This window comes from Phoenix dactylifera, chromosome 1, assembly GCF_051530095.1.
Source record: "Phoenix dactylifera cultivar Ajwa chromosome 1, Ajwa_hap1_PhDact_Kaust_v1.1, whole genome shotgun sequence".
Taxonomy (NCBI): Eukaryota; Viridiplantae; Streptophyta; class Magnoliopsida; order Arecales; family Arecaceae; genus Phoenix; species Phoenix dactylifera.
The window spans coordinates 15,378,821-15,395,342 of NC_143190.1; the positions used below are offsets into that span (position 1 = coordinate 15,378,821).

Sequence of the window (16,522 nt, forward strand, 5' to 3'; positions counted from 1 at the left end):
ATAAGCATAATAGAACATGATAGCAACATAGCATCAAAGGAGCGCATTTGTCGGTCATTTTTTTATTTTTTTCCGCCACCTCATTTGCTTCAACGAGAAATGAACCAAGTGGAGAGAAGTCATTTGCCTCTCCATCCCTATGAAGTAAGTCAAAATATGAAGCACTAGTGGCCAAATCTTCCAATGGATTCTGTCCCTTCCATCAAAAATATGAACCAAGGGGAGAGAATCCGACTAGATGATAAGGCGTTTAATGTTAGACTATAATAGGTGAATGAGAAAATAGGCTGCAAAATGACCCATTTGAAATGGTGCTTCTTAGAAGAGGTGTGTCTCTTCAAAAGAGTTGCATCAAAAGAGATGCATCTATTCATTTGAATGGATGCATTTTTTCATTGCATCTTTGTATGGATGCATCTTTTCATTTAAAAGACATGACTATTCATAGGGATGTATCTATTCATTTGAATAGAAAAGACATGTCTCTTCACTTGGTGTCTGTTCTGAAAAGTCACCATGAACTCTATAAATAGAGCATTCCTCCAACCATTCTAGACACTGAATCTTTCCAATTCATCTAGTTTTCTCATTCTAGAGTTATTAGAGAGCATTAGTGAGTTCATTCAAAGAGAGTACAAAAACTCAGTTTTTAGTTCGCCGAACAAACAAATTGGTGTGCTCCTTTTGTTTGTGAGGATCATTGTATCCTGGGAGGCAGACGCTCAAAAGGTCCAAAGCACCTGTGTGGAGGGCGAAATCTGTCTTAAGGACATAGTGTCAAATACTAGTCTTGATCTTACATAGTTGAATCTTCATTTGAGGTCCGATTTATTTATTCATCTATTTAATATTTAATTTAATTTATACATTTAATACCCATCTTAGTAGTAACACGTAACGCTTGACGGAATACTAATAGCCAGTGCCGAAAAAGTGAAGATGTTGGAAGCTCTGAAAACAGTCAAGAGAGGCTTTGCATTGAGGAGACAACACATAGCAGAGGGTGGCCAAGATCAGGTGAAGGAAGACTATTATTGATTCAGTGCACAACAGTCGTGGAGGCAGTCATTAGGCCCTCTCACGCTGCTCTTTGTCCGGCTTCATGCATAGGTGTGGTGTAAAAAAATCCTTGAACCAGCATGGAGAACATGCATAAATGATCACCTACGACAAGACCAGCACCATCTTTGCCTTCTTCTCTCACAGAACCATCAGAAGTTAATCTTAACCATATCCTAGGATGGGGGTACCCAAGAGACTAGGATTAGTGCCGAAGGAGACGAAGCTCATTGAGCTGCAAATTCCCCAGTGGTTGCTTCATAAAATTCTAGCATTAGCCGGTGAGCCATGTTTCCAATGTGATCAAGTAAAAGTTGAGACAATTGAAAGATCCTTTCGGTTCCTGACATTCCAAAGAAGCTAGCCCGTAAAGCAACGAAGAGACCCATGATTCTGTATACCAGAAATGAATTCAAGCAACCCCTGAGTAGTGTTGAAGGTCTTTGACATTAAACCCTTTGTCATTAGATGCCACATAGCACTTCAAATGAATTTGGGAAATATCCTATCCCTGGTCTGAACAGAGATCACAAAAGATATTTTGATGATTAAGAAGACTCTGTTATATAGAGTTGCAAGGTAATATTTGCCACCAGAAAAGCCTCATTCTTGATGCCGCCTTGAGCCTCCGCATCCATCTTATATTAAACTGCAAAGGAGACTCATAGGTATATGAGATTGCTTCTGCAATGAACTTCATATTTACCAATATAGTTTCCGCCCCAAACTAAAACAATGCTTCTACTGTCTTTAAACACACTCAACTAGGGAAAGAAGGGACAAGCCCACCTTCGCGTAGCAGCCCCTACTAGACCCCCGCTCCGTCAGAAGAATGTTCGATGCGAGCAGAAATGACCGTGTGTTGGGCACTCCGACTGGTTTTACTCATACCCTCCCCACCTGTGGGCCCGGCTCAAATATCCCTCTGGGCTCCGGCATGAACACTCCGTGTGAATACGTCACATCTGGCACCACTGAGACTACTAGCGAACCAGTAATCCTTCCAAACGCTGATTGAATTGCAGCCTTTGCCATAAAACCTTTTTTTCATCTTGGATGCCTAAGCCTCCATTTGATTCATAGATTGGTGTCCTCACTCCTACTTCATGTCCCCACGAAAAAGCCTGAAAATCCTTTCAAATCTATCTAAAGCAGTTGGCTGTTAGATATAGAGGGGTGGACCCAAGAGCAGACCGAACAAGTATGAATCTGCCAGCTTGTGATAAATGTTTCCACTTCCGGCTTTCAAGACTACTTATTAGTTTTAACAAATAACCCACTGAAAAATCAGCAGCCTTCAACCTTGAACTAGAGACAGGAATTCCTAGATCCTGCCATGTAACTTGTAAGGAAGAAATGTTGAAAATAGATGCTTTCTGATTCTTAATTTGAGGCTGGAGTCTTAGGAACGAAGCGGATGTGGGATTTAGACACATTCTGCCCAGACTGAGTGCAATATTCTCCCTAGTTCCTAAACATTTATAACCGGCATTTTAGCTGCAAGCAACTGGTCATCGGCGGCAACGAAGACCAGATTCTATTGATTGAGTCCCCAACACACCATGTATGGATGGAAGACGACTGACTTAAGCAGTTGCTAATGAGAAATATGAGGTCCCAAGCTACCAGGTTTAAAAGGTTTGAGAACTCACCTGTGAACAGACTCATTTAACATTCTTGAAAGCATACCTGAGCAAAGAACAAAGAGAGACGGTGATAAAAGACAACCTTGACAAAGCCCGACAGTAGATGCGAATCAATTTGAGAGAGGGCCCACTAATTAGGACCAAAAAAAGAGATTCAAAACAAAGCCTTCCATCCAATTGATATACTTCTCAACAAATCCAAAATAGTTCAACTATGCTACGAGGTATTCCCATATCTACCTTTATAACCATCAGGGAATCTCTTAGAAGCTTTTTTCAACAGTGCATGATTTCTTGCGCAACCATTATGTAAAGTATCCTGAGAACAAAATTATTATGAAAAATGAGAATATTGATCCTTTTAATAGTAGTATGGTAAATATGTAATAAGATATATATATATATATATATATATATATATATATATATATAGAGAGAGAGAGAGAGAGAGAGAGAGAGAGAGAGAGAGAGAGAGAGAGAGAGAGAGAGAGAGAGAGAGAGCGCGCGCATCCAAACGAAGCTTCATGGACTTAGCAAGCTAGATCACCCTTTAGAAATAATCTGTAGCTCTGTAGCCCCCACCCTTCTGCACGTTCGAGTTTCAATAGCGGTGCGCATGAAGAGGATCTTCTCATAAAATACTTAACATGGCAAGCATATTGTGGCATCTCTGCATTGCCATGACTGACTTCATTTTATGATAGCCAAAGACACATTAACATAGTCCTTGGTGAGTATAAGCAACAAAAGACAAATTTAAAAAGGTCCATGCTCAGGGATTTTATCATTGTCAGAGCAATTTTCAGCAGTTCTGTTCTTAACTTATCGTTCCACGATTAAAATAAGGCCACACATTGGCAGAATCAGATAGATATTTCCATAGGAAGTAAGCTGTCATAATATTAACCAACAATTTAAAAAGAAAGGAACATATTTATAATCATGGCCAATCCGTCATTAAGCTGAAACCACAGCTTACAAACCTTGTTCCTTGAGATTATGAGAGGGGCTTCCGAGCAAGGAAGAAGTACATCGGAGTGAAAATCTCTTTCCTGCATCAATCAGCTATATTATCTCATGTGAAACTGATACGAATAAATGAGCAAACATCAATCTGTAGGAAGACTGAGAGCATCCAGAAATTATAGTAAGTGAACTCGAAAAACTTTAATCACCTTCCACCTTCCACAAGCCCTTCAGCAGCCCTTTCCAGGAATGAAGAGACTCTCTCACTTCCTGCTGGAGCAAGGCCCACAAACTCTAGTATCTTAACCTACAACAGAAGTTGCAAAATGAACAAGTTTTAGTGACAAGGAAATAGGGAAAAAAAAATAGTAGAGAAATGGAACTGGTAATGATGTCATCTACCATATTTCTAGTGATGAAACGTCCAAAGGCAGTCAACCGAAAGCTAGTTATGGAGAAATGACTCGTATCCAAGGGCAAATACCAAGGGACAGGAGAATCTAATGCAAGATCCTTCTCCCAAATAACCTACAAGAAAACAATTACATATTACAGAGTTAACGAATGTTTATATAGAGGAAGCATTAAGGGCCAATACATTCTGGATGAACTTTTACCTCAAATCCTGCAAGCTTTAAGGCTTCAAGGCATTGGTTTGTAGTTCTTATGTCTGGGAGACCATTACCAAGCTCAATTTCAGCCTTAGTTTTCTGGTGACTTTCATTCTTGGGATCAAAGTGAGCAGTCATGCACCACTCATAGGCTGCAAAACACTGGCCAGGCTTCAGTACTCTATAAATCTCCTTATAACAGCCAAGCTGTAAAAAAAACAAATGCATTAGAAATATCTGAAAGTGTTATACAATCAGAAGGTAATCTATCGGAAATGCATACACAAGCATTTGAATTGGAATATACCGCATCTGGTGCATGACATGTTGCTTCTATAGCATATGTTGCATCAAAAGTATTATCGGTAAATGGCATTTTCATGAAGTCAACCTGCAAACATGAGAAGCAAAGATTATGGAGGACATGAAGATTATCCTAAATATTAACCAAGAATACTGAATCATACCCTTAAATTATACCTCTAACAATAGAGGTTAAAGACATCCAAATTATACCTCTAAATTAGAAAAAACAGCAACCATTTACGCAAAAACAGATATATAAGAGAACACAACTCCAGAAATAGAAAAATAGTGATGAAAAAAAAGAGAAATTAAATGTACCTTGACAAAGTTGCAAGTCTCACTCAATCCTGCCAGCTGGTTTAGCTCCTGTGGAATTAAAATTGTCCATAAAGTCTCATATTCATTTGATATTAAGAAAGACAAATGGTATTAGAATATTTAGAGAAAAAGTGTAACAACCTTGCCTCTTGATATCTGGTACTCATTGTTGTTCAATCCGGTAATGGATGTCAAGCTGCAATAGTCCAACATGATAAGTTATCATAACTACTCTCTTCAATCTCTTAGTCTGGTACAACCTTAGTGAACCTTCACCAGTTATATATCAAAAGAAAAGGAAAAAGGTTATGCATAGTAGACTCATTTTTATTATTGATTGTTTGGTTACATGATAATAGGTTTGGCACAGATTTTCTTTATAATGACGATGACTGACCCATAATATTAATAGCAGGGTATCTTCATGTAACCATGACTTCAAACATTTTGAGTGGAAAAATTAGAGACGAAGAGAACAGTACAGGAGCAAAGAGTGTAACCTTACAAATATTTCCATAATTAGCTCTTTTTTCTTGTCTTAGCATAAATAATGATATAGAACTCGAGCTTAAACCAACAGCTCTGGCAAACGCCATGTTGAAAAGGCAAGTTATCCATGATTTTGGAAAATGAGAAAAGGCTTTTTTATGCCAATCACATGATTTACCATACAAAATGTAAATCTGAGACAAACAGCTTATTATTAGAGGATCTGCTACAAAACCATAAAAAGTTGAAAGTAGTCCAGGTTCTAGGAAACAGGAAAGAGCTTGTGAAACTTAAATATCAATTCTACAGAAGATGACAGATGAAAGACATTGACATATGATAGATAAGTCCTCCAAGTGCAATCCTTGATCAATACTAGAAGATAGTATACTATAACAAAAAGATATTACTGTTTCTCACAAAAATAATATATGGTAGAAGTAGCTAAGGGTATGTTCACAGAATCTTCCTTATTTACAGATTATGCGTAAGAAAGAGTTCTTCTCAAACTATTTAGCTCTTAAAAAAAAATGTACATATTATTCCTGCCAGTTGCACAAATATATTCTACTCAAGATCATGCATTGTAACTAGAGCTGATCATGGGCCAGGCCTCAGGCCTAAACTTTATTCATTTTTAATCAGGCTTCGGGCGAAGCCTATGTAAAATTTGACATTTTCTGTGCCCAAGCCCGGCCCATGATCAGCTTTAATTGTAGCATATAAATGCAACTTTAACAAGTAGGTTTTATCCAATTATTTGGAGCTGGCATCAATCCTCTACCATTTTCATGGGGCATATTTTCCATTACCACCAACTTTCAGATCATTCGCATGATCTCGAAACATGTTACTTTAGGTGTTTCCTCTTTCCCGACTCTTTTAATGCAATTTGAACTCTGGGCTTTCTAGACTTCAGCATGGCCATCTCTGCAGTATTCCTGTGGTATATATTCAACTTCTCCATCAGCCAGCTTTATGAACCATAAAATATTGTGGGCTTTACTCCATGATGTGCAAAGTCAGATCCAGTGTATAGCAAATAACAAGGGTCACTTATCCAGAACAATGAATGATCACATCCTAACCCAGAAGAACCTCTCAAATTATCCAACTTTTTCTAATCATATTAGACTGTCAATAATTCGTCCCAATAATAGATCAATAAAAATGTTCAGATTATGCAAATTTTTAACCTTCAATTTTCATTTAAGCATCATATCCAGCGGTTATCTTGGCACAAAAATTGCATCCCATATACTTTATTTCTAGTATACAATCCTAACCTTATCTCATCAATGAGAATTGAAACACTTGCAAATAACATACACCATCTTACTCCTTAAAAATGTGAGGCATGTAACTCGTCCTAGTGCTATCCTCACCCAAGCGTGCTTAACAACAGAATTCTGATAGGAAAACAAGTTGCAGGAACAAAGTTGAGGAAAAAAGTTTACCTATATCTAGCAATTTCTCGTAGTGGTCCACCAATTCCACAACCCACATCCAACACCTGCATTTACAAATATTAAAGAATACATTACCTACAACTAAGTGTCCTCATGTAAGTCATAAAAGCAAAGAAGACTAAAACCTTCATTCCCCTTTTCAAGCCTAGTTGAAGGGCAAGAAAGTCTTCATGCCGCTTGATGCTTTCTTTTAATGATTCCCCCTTCCACCTTCATAAATAGTATTATAGTAAATAATTACTTCTATGCAATTATCAATAAATGATCCAGAAACAGTGTAGAATTTGTCTTATGAAAGATGAATAAACTAAATGTCAGCAATTAAATTAGTGCTAACCTGGGAGCAAAGTGAAAGGACTCTCCCCACCCAAATTCATAAAAGCTTGTCGCGAGATCATAGTACCTATTTACCTGAAATTACATCAAAGAAACACCAAAAGCATTTAGTTACACTTTGCAAGGGCATGGTCAAGCCACATCAACTATTTTATGCTGGATTTTTAGCAAGGATTGCCGAACCGAGCCAACCTAGTCTCTGACCAAGTCGATTCATGCATGGAAAATGGTTTCGGCTCCTACAAAGCCAGAACCACAGTAATTATGGCTGAAACCGGCCGGTACAAGAGCGAACCGGACAGAATCGAATGGTTCCGTCCAGTTCGGCCAGGACTCGGTGCGAACTGATCGGTTCAGTTCGGTCCGAATCAGATCGGTTGGCTTCCAGCCCGGTTTGGACCGAACCAGTACGGTACCCGGTATCGGTTCGATGCCCGGTACCGGTTCGGCAATCCTTGATGTTAAGTCACAATTACTCAATGATATAGAAAATGAGCTTATTCTAACATTTTGTAATGTTTTGAAACCTTTTATTAGATTAAAAACAAAAAATTGCTCCTGTATTATAATTTAAATTCCTTCACAAGACAAACAAGCATCACCTCACCAATTTATACTTTGTTAATAATTCCAACCTTTTATTTATAGATCAAAAAGAATCGCACATAGTATAAACCAAATTTCAAAAACCAAAAAAAAGTCTGTTACAATTTATCTATGTATCAAGAAAAACTAGAGCAAAAAAGTTGGCTTCAAAATGAAACTAAATTTAACACCAAAAAAAAAAAAAAACGTTTTTTATATATTTAACTAGAAGAGATAAAATTATGCAATTTTGTGAACCAAAGCGATGTCTTCAACTAATCTCAGAAACTATCAGCTATAGCTGATAGCTAACCACAATTATCTCTAGCTTCAGCACTGAATCCAAAACATAACCTAAGCTGTGCTCATCAATCATAAATATTTGTCCTCATCCTGATATGTAAATTCTGTCTAATTAAAAATAGATAAATAAAATTCTAATACACCATGTTTTGAAAGCAGAAGAGTCTAAATTTTATATATATATAAATGTATTCAGATATACAATCATCAAAAATCCATTGCAGGTATGTATCATTTTATGATCTTGATTTTTGCTGCTTATACAACTCATAGCAAACTCTCATATAATGAAAAGAAAAATAAATGCTCAATGTCAGTGGTTTAACAACTGATAGCAAATTTGTAGATGATATTTTTCACTTTTTCCTCATCAAGTATACACTCTACAGAGATAGGTGGAGTATGTCAGATCAGCATATCTACACATCTCATACTACACCTCCTCATTTTCATAGTATCTAACCATGTTTATTTTTTCATGCCACAAGCTTCTTATATGTGGCTCTCTTACTAGTATAAATAAAATATACATGTGTCATGTGTACACATCTCCAGTTCACCTCCTCATATTCATAGCATCTAACCATGTTATTTCTTCAATGCCACAAATTTCATGTACGTGGCTCTTTTACTAGTATAATAAAATATACATGCATCATGTCCATTTATGGCAGCAAATTCAAGGTGGCTATAGTTTATTTCTTATGTATTAGTCCAAACAAGATTACATAAAACTGCACAATTTAGTAGCCCCATCCCAGTAAACTCATTTTCATCATCACTTTGTGAGGATGATAGTGATATTTCGATGATTAACATAATAATTGAGTGAACATTAAATTAATAATACAGTTTAATATGATACATCACTAATGAATACGACACCTTCGATACATTCATTATATATTGAGAAAATGAGATCAGGATGACTTCCAATGATCAACAACGGGATAAAATTTGTAGTGGAAGAATGATAGAGAACCTTCAAATCTAATTCAGCAAAGTTTCAAGTGAAATCTACTCTTAAGAGCAAAACAGTAAATTTTATTGTTAAGGGTATGAAGCTCTATGGTGGCATACACTCAAAATTGCTTGAAACATATTTTATTGATCATATGAATTAGTCTAACCTAAAGATGCAGAAAATTGTGAGTTAAGTCGACCCTAAAAGAAGTGGAGTTGACTCTGGCACATTTTGGAACCATCTGGCATACCCTTGAAAAAATAGCTCAGATGAACAGTAAGTGGAGCCGACCCCAAGAGAGGGGCCGACCCCAACTTGAAGCGACCAAGAAGACAACTCTCTGGATTTTATTGAGAGGGTCGACCCCAAGTATCCTTGAGCCGACCCCATATGGAGCCGACCCCAGGAAGACTTGAGCCGACCCCAGTGGAGCCGACCCCAAGCAAACAAGAGCCGACCCCAGGATAAGTATTCGAAAACTATGTCTCTGAAATCCTTGAGAGAGCCGGACCCAATGGAGCTTGAGTCGACCCCACTGTAGCACGGGTCGACCCTAGTGAAAATGCCGAAAAACAAGGTTTCTGTGGTTCCTGAGAAGGCCAACCCCACTGTAGAAGGAGTCGACCCCAGTAAAGTTTGAGTCGACCCCAGAGAAAGTTGAGTCGACCCCAAGACTAATGAACGGTAACTTGAGTTGACCTCGATAAAGTTTGGATCAATCCCAGCTCGGGCAAGCGCATAACGGCTAGTTTTGCAGAAGTACTTTTTCAGCTCCCAATGGCTAGTTTTTCAAATCTAACCAATGGAGAGTGACCAATATAGGTGGAAAAATATTTAGGGAACACTATTCATCAGAGGAGTCAACTTTTTGAAAGAAATCAATAGAGCATTCAAGCGAAAGCAAGCCCTAGCATTCTTCTTCAAGTTGCTTCATTCAAATCCAAAAAGGAAGGTGGTTGAGCAATCTAAAAGTGCATTCAACAGCTCTACCAACCCATTGTGAAGTGAAGTAACCTGAGCAAAGAAGAGAAGAGCATCCTCAAAGCGATAACTATTTCTCATCTCTTCTTTTAGTTCATATTTGTTATATTTGCTCATTTAGGAGCTTCAAACTTTCTTCTTTTCAAATCTCTTGTAAGGTTGGTTGGTGAGCCCGCAAAAACCAACGGTATAGGTTGTTGGTGAGCCCGCAAAACTAACATAGATTTTTGGTGATCCCGGAAAACCAAAGTGTAAAGGTTTTTGGATTGTGAGCTCGGAAAGTAATCCAACTGTAATCCATGGGATTATAGTGAATTTCCTAGGGGACGCTTGGGGAGTGGACTTAGGTGCTTAGAAGAGCATCGAACCACTATATTTTTTGTGTGTTTGCCTTGTATTGTCTTTCTAACTTCACTATACGCACTTAACTAGTATTAATTAAAACTACTCATTAATCTATTAATTTGATTAAGGGATTAAAAAATTTAGAAAAACCAATTCATCCCCCCCCCCTCCTGGTTTGTCACCTTGGGCAACACTTTGTCTACTAAACAAGACTCAATTTCTTCAGATATTGTACCTTTTTTTGAGAAAAAAAGTTGTTGTGATAAAATCCTGATGTACCAATATATGACCTATTATTGTGTACTTCATTATGTGGAGTTGCAGGTGGGCCAGCTATGCCTACAAGAAATATCAAAATTGACTGTACGCATACTTCAATGAGACCTGCAATCCAGACCCTTATGTTGGCTTTTGGTGGTGTTAGATTCAGATCAAACTCTCCAACCTATTCATACACTATTATGGCAAGGCAGGAACCAATTCAAATCAATCAAACCTGCGTCGACTAGAACCAAATATAAAAAGGCTGAAAACTTAGAGCCTAGCATATAAAATTTCAAACCCAACTGATGTTGGCCTAATTTTTTGAGTAAATGGGTTGAGGTTTGAGTATATATAAAATGCATGAGCTCAAAAACTCTTTACACCCAAGCCAACTCAGTTGCAGATTTATTAGCATGTCCATTAATGCTAGCAGAAACCAAAGCCTCAGCAATGGAAAAGCAAAGTAGTATTCAGAAGAGAACAAATGGCAAATATTTAGTTCAATACATTGCAAAAGTTATGTCAATAAGGTATATGAGATTCATAACAATATCGTCCATATATGATAAGCTTCAGAATGCAAACCTATATGGAGCTGAATCATGGCATAGCCCAGTTCCACAGATCAAACTTAACTGATTCATGGTAGTCAGGCAAGTATTTCTTGAAAGAACTTGCCTAAATGCATGCACTTGCAAATTTCAAGCAATAACTGAAAACAAATGAAAAATCAGATAAAAAGAACAGTATAAGAAATTGGACATCATGTAAGCAATACCTGATTCTGTTTCATTAGACAGATAGATGCTTCAGTCCTCATCCTCGGGGTGAACAAAAAAAATCTTCCAAAATAATTCCGAAAAATAGCTAACATGACCTCATAGCCAAATCTAAATTGGTTCGTCCTAAAAAAGGACAATTAGATTAGATGCAAAAGAGGTCTGGCATCCTAGGTTGCAGATCATGGAGTACTTGCTAGTGCATGCACTCATTCATTAAAACATGAAAGAAACTTGAAATCCATGCAGGAAATACAACTTCAGAATATTTAATCTCCAATTACTATAGCACTAGTTTCTAGGCTCACTAAAATTTGGCATCAGAAATAACAGACAATTAAAATTCATCAAGATGTCTTACATAGAAAGTTTTTAGGTTTTTATTTTAGTTTTTTTGTGTAGTTCAAACTTTTTTGATGATGGAAAATTTTGGGGGCTGTTGAAGAGTAATAGCTGCTTACTTACGAGATCTGTACTATTTCCAGCATAAAGAACCATAAACAATCTCTGATATAGGACAGATTAGGAGTTATATCTGAAGTGTAATAGCTATAAAATATTTTTAATTTAGCATGATTTTGAGAGTTGTAGTTGGTTTAGGACTCTTTGATTTGTCATATTTCCAGCATAAACAGTTATCAACAACTTGTAGGATAAGAAAGTCCACAACATGGGGCAGATGGCCCAACTTTAAGTGGAATAACTAGACCAGTCATAGTATGATGACAGGTCAGGCTGGGCATACTTTTTTCTTGAAACGAGATAAAGTTGAGAACTTCAGTTCTTGGTGTTACAAATTCATAGCAACAACTATAAGAATAATAATTTTTTTATTTTGTTGGATTCATATCCAAGTCTCTTTTCCACCTTAGCCTTCAACTTTTTCTTGCACTTCTTCACCTCCTACATTTTTCTTCTTTCTATGTTTTGTCCTTTATCCTTGTGCATTCCTTTATTCTTCTTTTCCAAAGTTCTGTTCAAATAAATGTGACTTCAGGAATGTCTTATTCTATGAGCAACAGCCATAAAACTAGTTGCTTTCAATTCCTTTAGTCACCACCACCTTGAATTTAACTCTGAAAACCAGCTTTCAATGTTATTCCTTCTTCCATCTTTTAATTGAATCAGGTCAGGCATGACATCTATGTAATCCTCCAGTATCAGATCTTATTTCTTTCATTAGTACTCTTCCACCTGACAACAGAGTCTTCTGTATCGTCCTTTCAATAGTTGATCCTATAAGCCCAAATGCCCTTATATTACTCTTCTTTGTTCCATTTTAACTATCGCTTCCCAGAACTGCACACCTACACAACTTAGGCCACCAAGCCAACATTCCTATGATACTATAATTCCACTAATAAAAGCCATTCATTACCTTAAGTAACACCCTCAACGTTGGGTCAAATTTTTAGGTATCTGCACGAGCAATGAGTGATATATATGACAAAACAAAATTAGCTATCTCTTTTCCGGAGTTAAATCCAACAATTAAATAAAGAATAAATAAATAAGTTGTTTTACCATGTCACTGTAGTTGGCTTTTCTTGTTTCCTCATCCCCTCCATAACAGACATGATACTTCTCATACCTAGAGAAATGGAAAATTATAAAATCAAATATCAGTTTGTAGATAATTGCGCTCAGAAAGAACAACATGGTGAACAAATTGCTGTGAACTCCAGGAAACTTCAATTTACCTTCTTTTGTTCTCATCGATTTAGCTACAAGGTTATTTTCTTCGTCTTTTGAAGATTCTCATGTGGAATCAAACAAAGCATAGTGACTTACTAGAAATAGGGTTAAAATTACAAGGACAGAACAGGTTCAAGCTATATTAGTTGTCAAGTTGAGGACTGCATACACACCAGTAGCATAGAGGCAGGGATACGAGGATGTGATTACTGTTGTGTGTTACTTGTCCAATTACATCCTTGTCTGATAAGTCTAAAAGCAAGAAACTTGGGCCAGATGCTTCATAAGAAGGGTCATTACCACAATCTATCATCCACAAAAGTTACAGACACCCTTAAGTTAAAGAGAAGCACCATTGAATTATAGAGCACATTAAAAAAGGAAAAAAGAAAAAAGAAAAGAGGCCTACATGAGATACAGGAAAGTTTAAAGGAACACTTGCAGATTTCTATTAGAGAATTTCCTTCCAAGGATCTACTAAAGAAGTGGGAAAAGACCCAGAAATTTCATTAGATCATTACTTGGAGATGATATTAAATCGTTCAACCCATCGTTAGAAAAGATCCACAAAGCTTTTTCTTATGCTTAAATAACGAAAACTGAAGCTTTAAAATTTTAATGCTGGAAGGATGATATATTTAAATTCTTTAAAATTTTCATATAGTTTTGTCAACTAAAAATTATCTTCACTTTAACATTACTAAGATACACATTATTCTTTTCGGTTTCTCATTTGATGCTGTAGATAAATGCAATCCATCCTCAAAACTTCTGCGGTACAATATGATCAAACTGAGAAGACAAAAACCCAGAAAGATAATAACTCACTTCATAAGAACACAAAATAATGAGCGAGAGAATATTTTTGTGATTGAAGCACATATTTCTGTCAAGAAAACTCCACGACACTCTCCGATGGATCTATGCTTACTCATGAATATCTATGTATAAAAGGTTAAAGATATAATAGAAGAAAACAGAGCGCAGGGTGAGAAATATACTGCTTCACTGCCGATTCAACTTCCTTCTTGTCGATCTTTCCTCCCACACCAGAAGCAAGATCCAGAGCACCTGATTTCGACATCACTGGATGCCTAGAAACACTAAAAAAACTACCTGCACCAATCAAAAATTTAAAAAGAAAAAATAATTTAAATTGATCTGCTTTCCAGTAAATTTTAAAAAAAAAAAAGCACACAGGAAGAATTAAAAAAAACAGAGAAACTTCAAACAGAGCGATACAGCATATGCTAGCAATGAATCCAAACGTTCTTTTAGAAAAAAATGCTGGCATTTTTTATTTTCTTTATAACCAAAAAGCAAGGTGATGATGATGATGATGATGGTGATAAAGGAGGAAAATAATAGAAGTTTATATAACGCATTTAGAACACAAAAGTAGATGAGGAAAAATTAACATTTTCGCCGAACAGACAGAAGAGAATGAAAAAGGGAAAGGATAAACCAAAGATAAACAGGCAGACATCAAAGCCAAACCCAAGCATATGTTAGGATTTTTTTAAAAAAAAGAAAAAGGAAGTAAGAAACAAAGAAATCAAGAAAGGTTGCAAAAATATTACATTCCCTCGATGCTTGCAGAAAGGTTAAAAAGACAACACGCATATGGCATCCCGTTTAAATCCAGAAAAACCGCAAAAAAAGTGACGAAAGAGAAATGCCAAAGATTTCTCTTTGAAAAAATAAAAATAAAAGAAAGAAAGCAAGATCAAGAAACAGAAGACTTAGGGTAGAGATGACGATCTTAAAGAAAAAGAAAAAGCGATCAAAAAGATCGGATCAGGGACGGCATTGACAGAATGAGCGAAGACGAGGCCTTACGATTCTTAAGAGAGGAGAGAGAAAGTAGGCTATATTTGGTTCCTTCATCTTATATAATTATTCAAGACCGAATAGGCGACGTGGATCAAACACACGCCCGCACGGTCGTAATCAATTTATACTATAATATTCTTTAGTCTTATAAGCCGGCTTCATTTTAAAACTATTTATAACAATTCAAATTCATCCAAAATAACTAATTAAAAATATTATTTTAAAATTTTATTTATATAAATAATTAAAAATTATTCTCACATAACGAGAGACAAACATACGCCCATATTCTCACATAACGAGAGACAAAAGGAGAAAATGTGAGTGCCGCCGCGATGGGGATATACTCTTTTTGGCCTCGGCCGGCGAACTGTAGTGCGCATACTGTTCGACACCGGCCCGTCCACCGCAGGCTGCCACGTCAGCATTTTTTATTTTTAAAAAATTATATTCTGTCCGCATGCTGATGATGTCATGATGCACCGCACTAATTACTACCGTCAGTTTTCGGAGACCATTCGGCAAAAGTCCATCTCAATGCATCAACATAAAAACAAACGGCTGTAATTGTATCACCAGGTGGTGTAGGATACAATTGTATCTGTTGGTATTTACTTAGATTAATTATTTAATGATGAAATAATGATTGTTGATCTATTGCTATAGAAATTGATCCACAAAAAAAAAAATTAATGTTATTTTTAATCAATGACAATATTAGTAAAAAGATTATTTAGTTTGTGGTATAGATATTTATATTTTAAAAAAATAAATGATGCAAGTGCTAGGTAAAAACATCATTTTTGTGATGTAGTGCTTGCTGTAACAAAATAATAGATAAATAATAGTTTTATATAAATAATTGTTATTCATGCATGTAATATAATTTATCTCTATGAAATCCTTTTTAGCCAATTTTGTTTTAGGCTATGGTGCAGATCACTTTTGGATTTTTGGATGCATTCAAGGAGTATTTTGTTTTAACATTAAGAAACTATCTGGCCAACTCGAAAATGAGTGCGCCCCACTACAATCAGAAAAAATGTGGTACTTCAATATGATGCTAAGCATGTTTATGTAGATCTATCTTAACATTTAGCAATAGAGATAGCCATATGTACGTGTTGAGGGAATACGGTTTTCCCCCAGTAATACAATAACCCTGCCACCGGAAGACTACGCAGTCGACGACCCCGGACGACTGAGGTCGGCGCCCGACCCCAGAACGTCCGATCCCGGATCATCCGACCTAGAGGACTTCCGACCTCAAAGGCTTGTCTTTGTCGACCACCTGCCGCGGCCGTACCTCTCCGAGGTCCGGCCAAGGGCCATATCCTGCCACTGCCCCAGCATTTATTACACATGATCCCGGCAAATCCCCAGTTCACGCAACAATTAATGTGAATCTCCGGCCTACGCAACAATTAATGTGAATCTCCGGCATACGCAACAATTAATGCGCGTGGCTCCTTTCATCTACGGATCCTCAGTTCTCCACGGCAAATCAGCTCGGCAGAGTCCTGTCCGCCATGATAAGTCTGACCCCAGCCTCACCGCCGACATCAATGCAATG

The 16,522-nt window shown here is 36.9% G+C and overlaps 1 protein-coding gene across 8 annotated transcripts; it reads right to left on the bottom strand.

The window, feature by feature from the left end:
• Positions 1-1,674: 1,674 nt before the first annotated feature.
• LOC103697536 (cycloartenol-C-24-methyltransferase 1-like) lies at positions 1,675-15,047 on the bottom strand. Of its 8 annotated transcripts, XM_089930465.1 has the most exons (15): positions 14,118-14,948; positions 13,290-13,422; positions 13,122-13,166; positions 12,946-13,012; positions 11,421-11,547; positions 7,202-7,275; positions 6,990-7,074; positions 6,853-6,908; positions 5,048-5,102; positions 4,907-4,954; positions 4,590-4,673; positions 4,289-4,489; positions 4,074-4,199; positions 3,881-3,978; positions 3,461-3,757 (listed from the first exon to the last, which is right to left on the bottom strand). In XM_089930465.1, exons 3-15 carry the CDS (start codon positions 13,135-13,137, stop codon positions 3,703-3,705), a joined length of 1,092 nt encoding a protein of 363 aa, XP_089786591.1. In that variant the 5' UTR covers positions 13,138-13,166; positions 13,290-13,422; positions 14,118-14,948; the 3' UTR covers positions 3,461-3,702. The 8 variants fall into 8 exon arrangements, with proteins under 8 accessions (XP_089786589.1, XP_089786591.1, XP_089786592.1 ...); XM_089930466.1 differs by lacking the exons at positions 13,122-13,166; positions 13,290-13,422 and adding an exon at positions 12,800-12,840; XM_089930463.1 differs by lacking the exons at positions 11,421-11,547; positions 13,122-13,166; positions 13,290-13,422 and adding an exon at positions 1,675-3,024 and having other exon boundaries at positions 3,689-3,757.
• Positions 15,048-16,522: the final 1,475 nt, after the last annotated feature.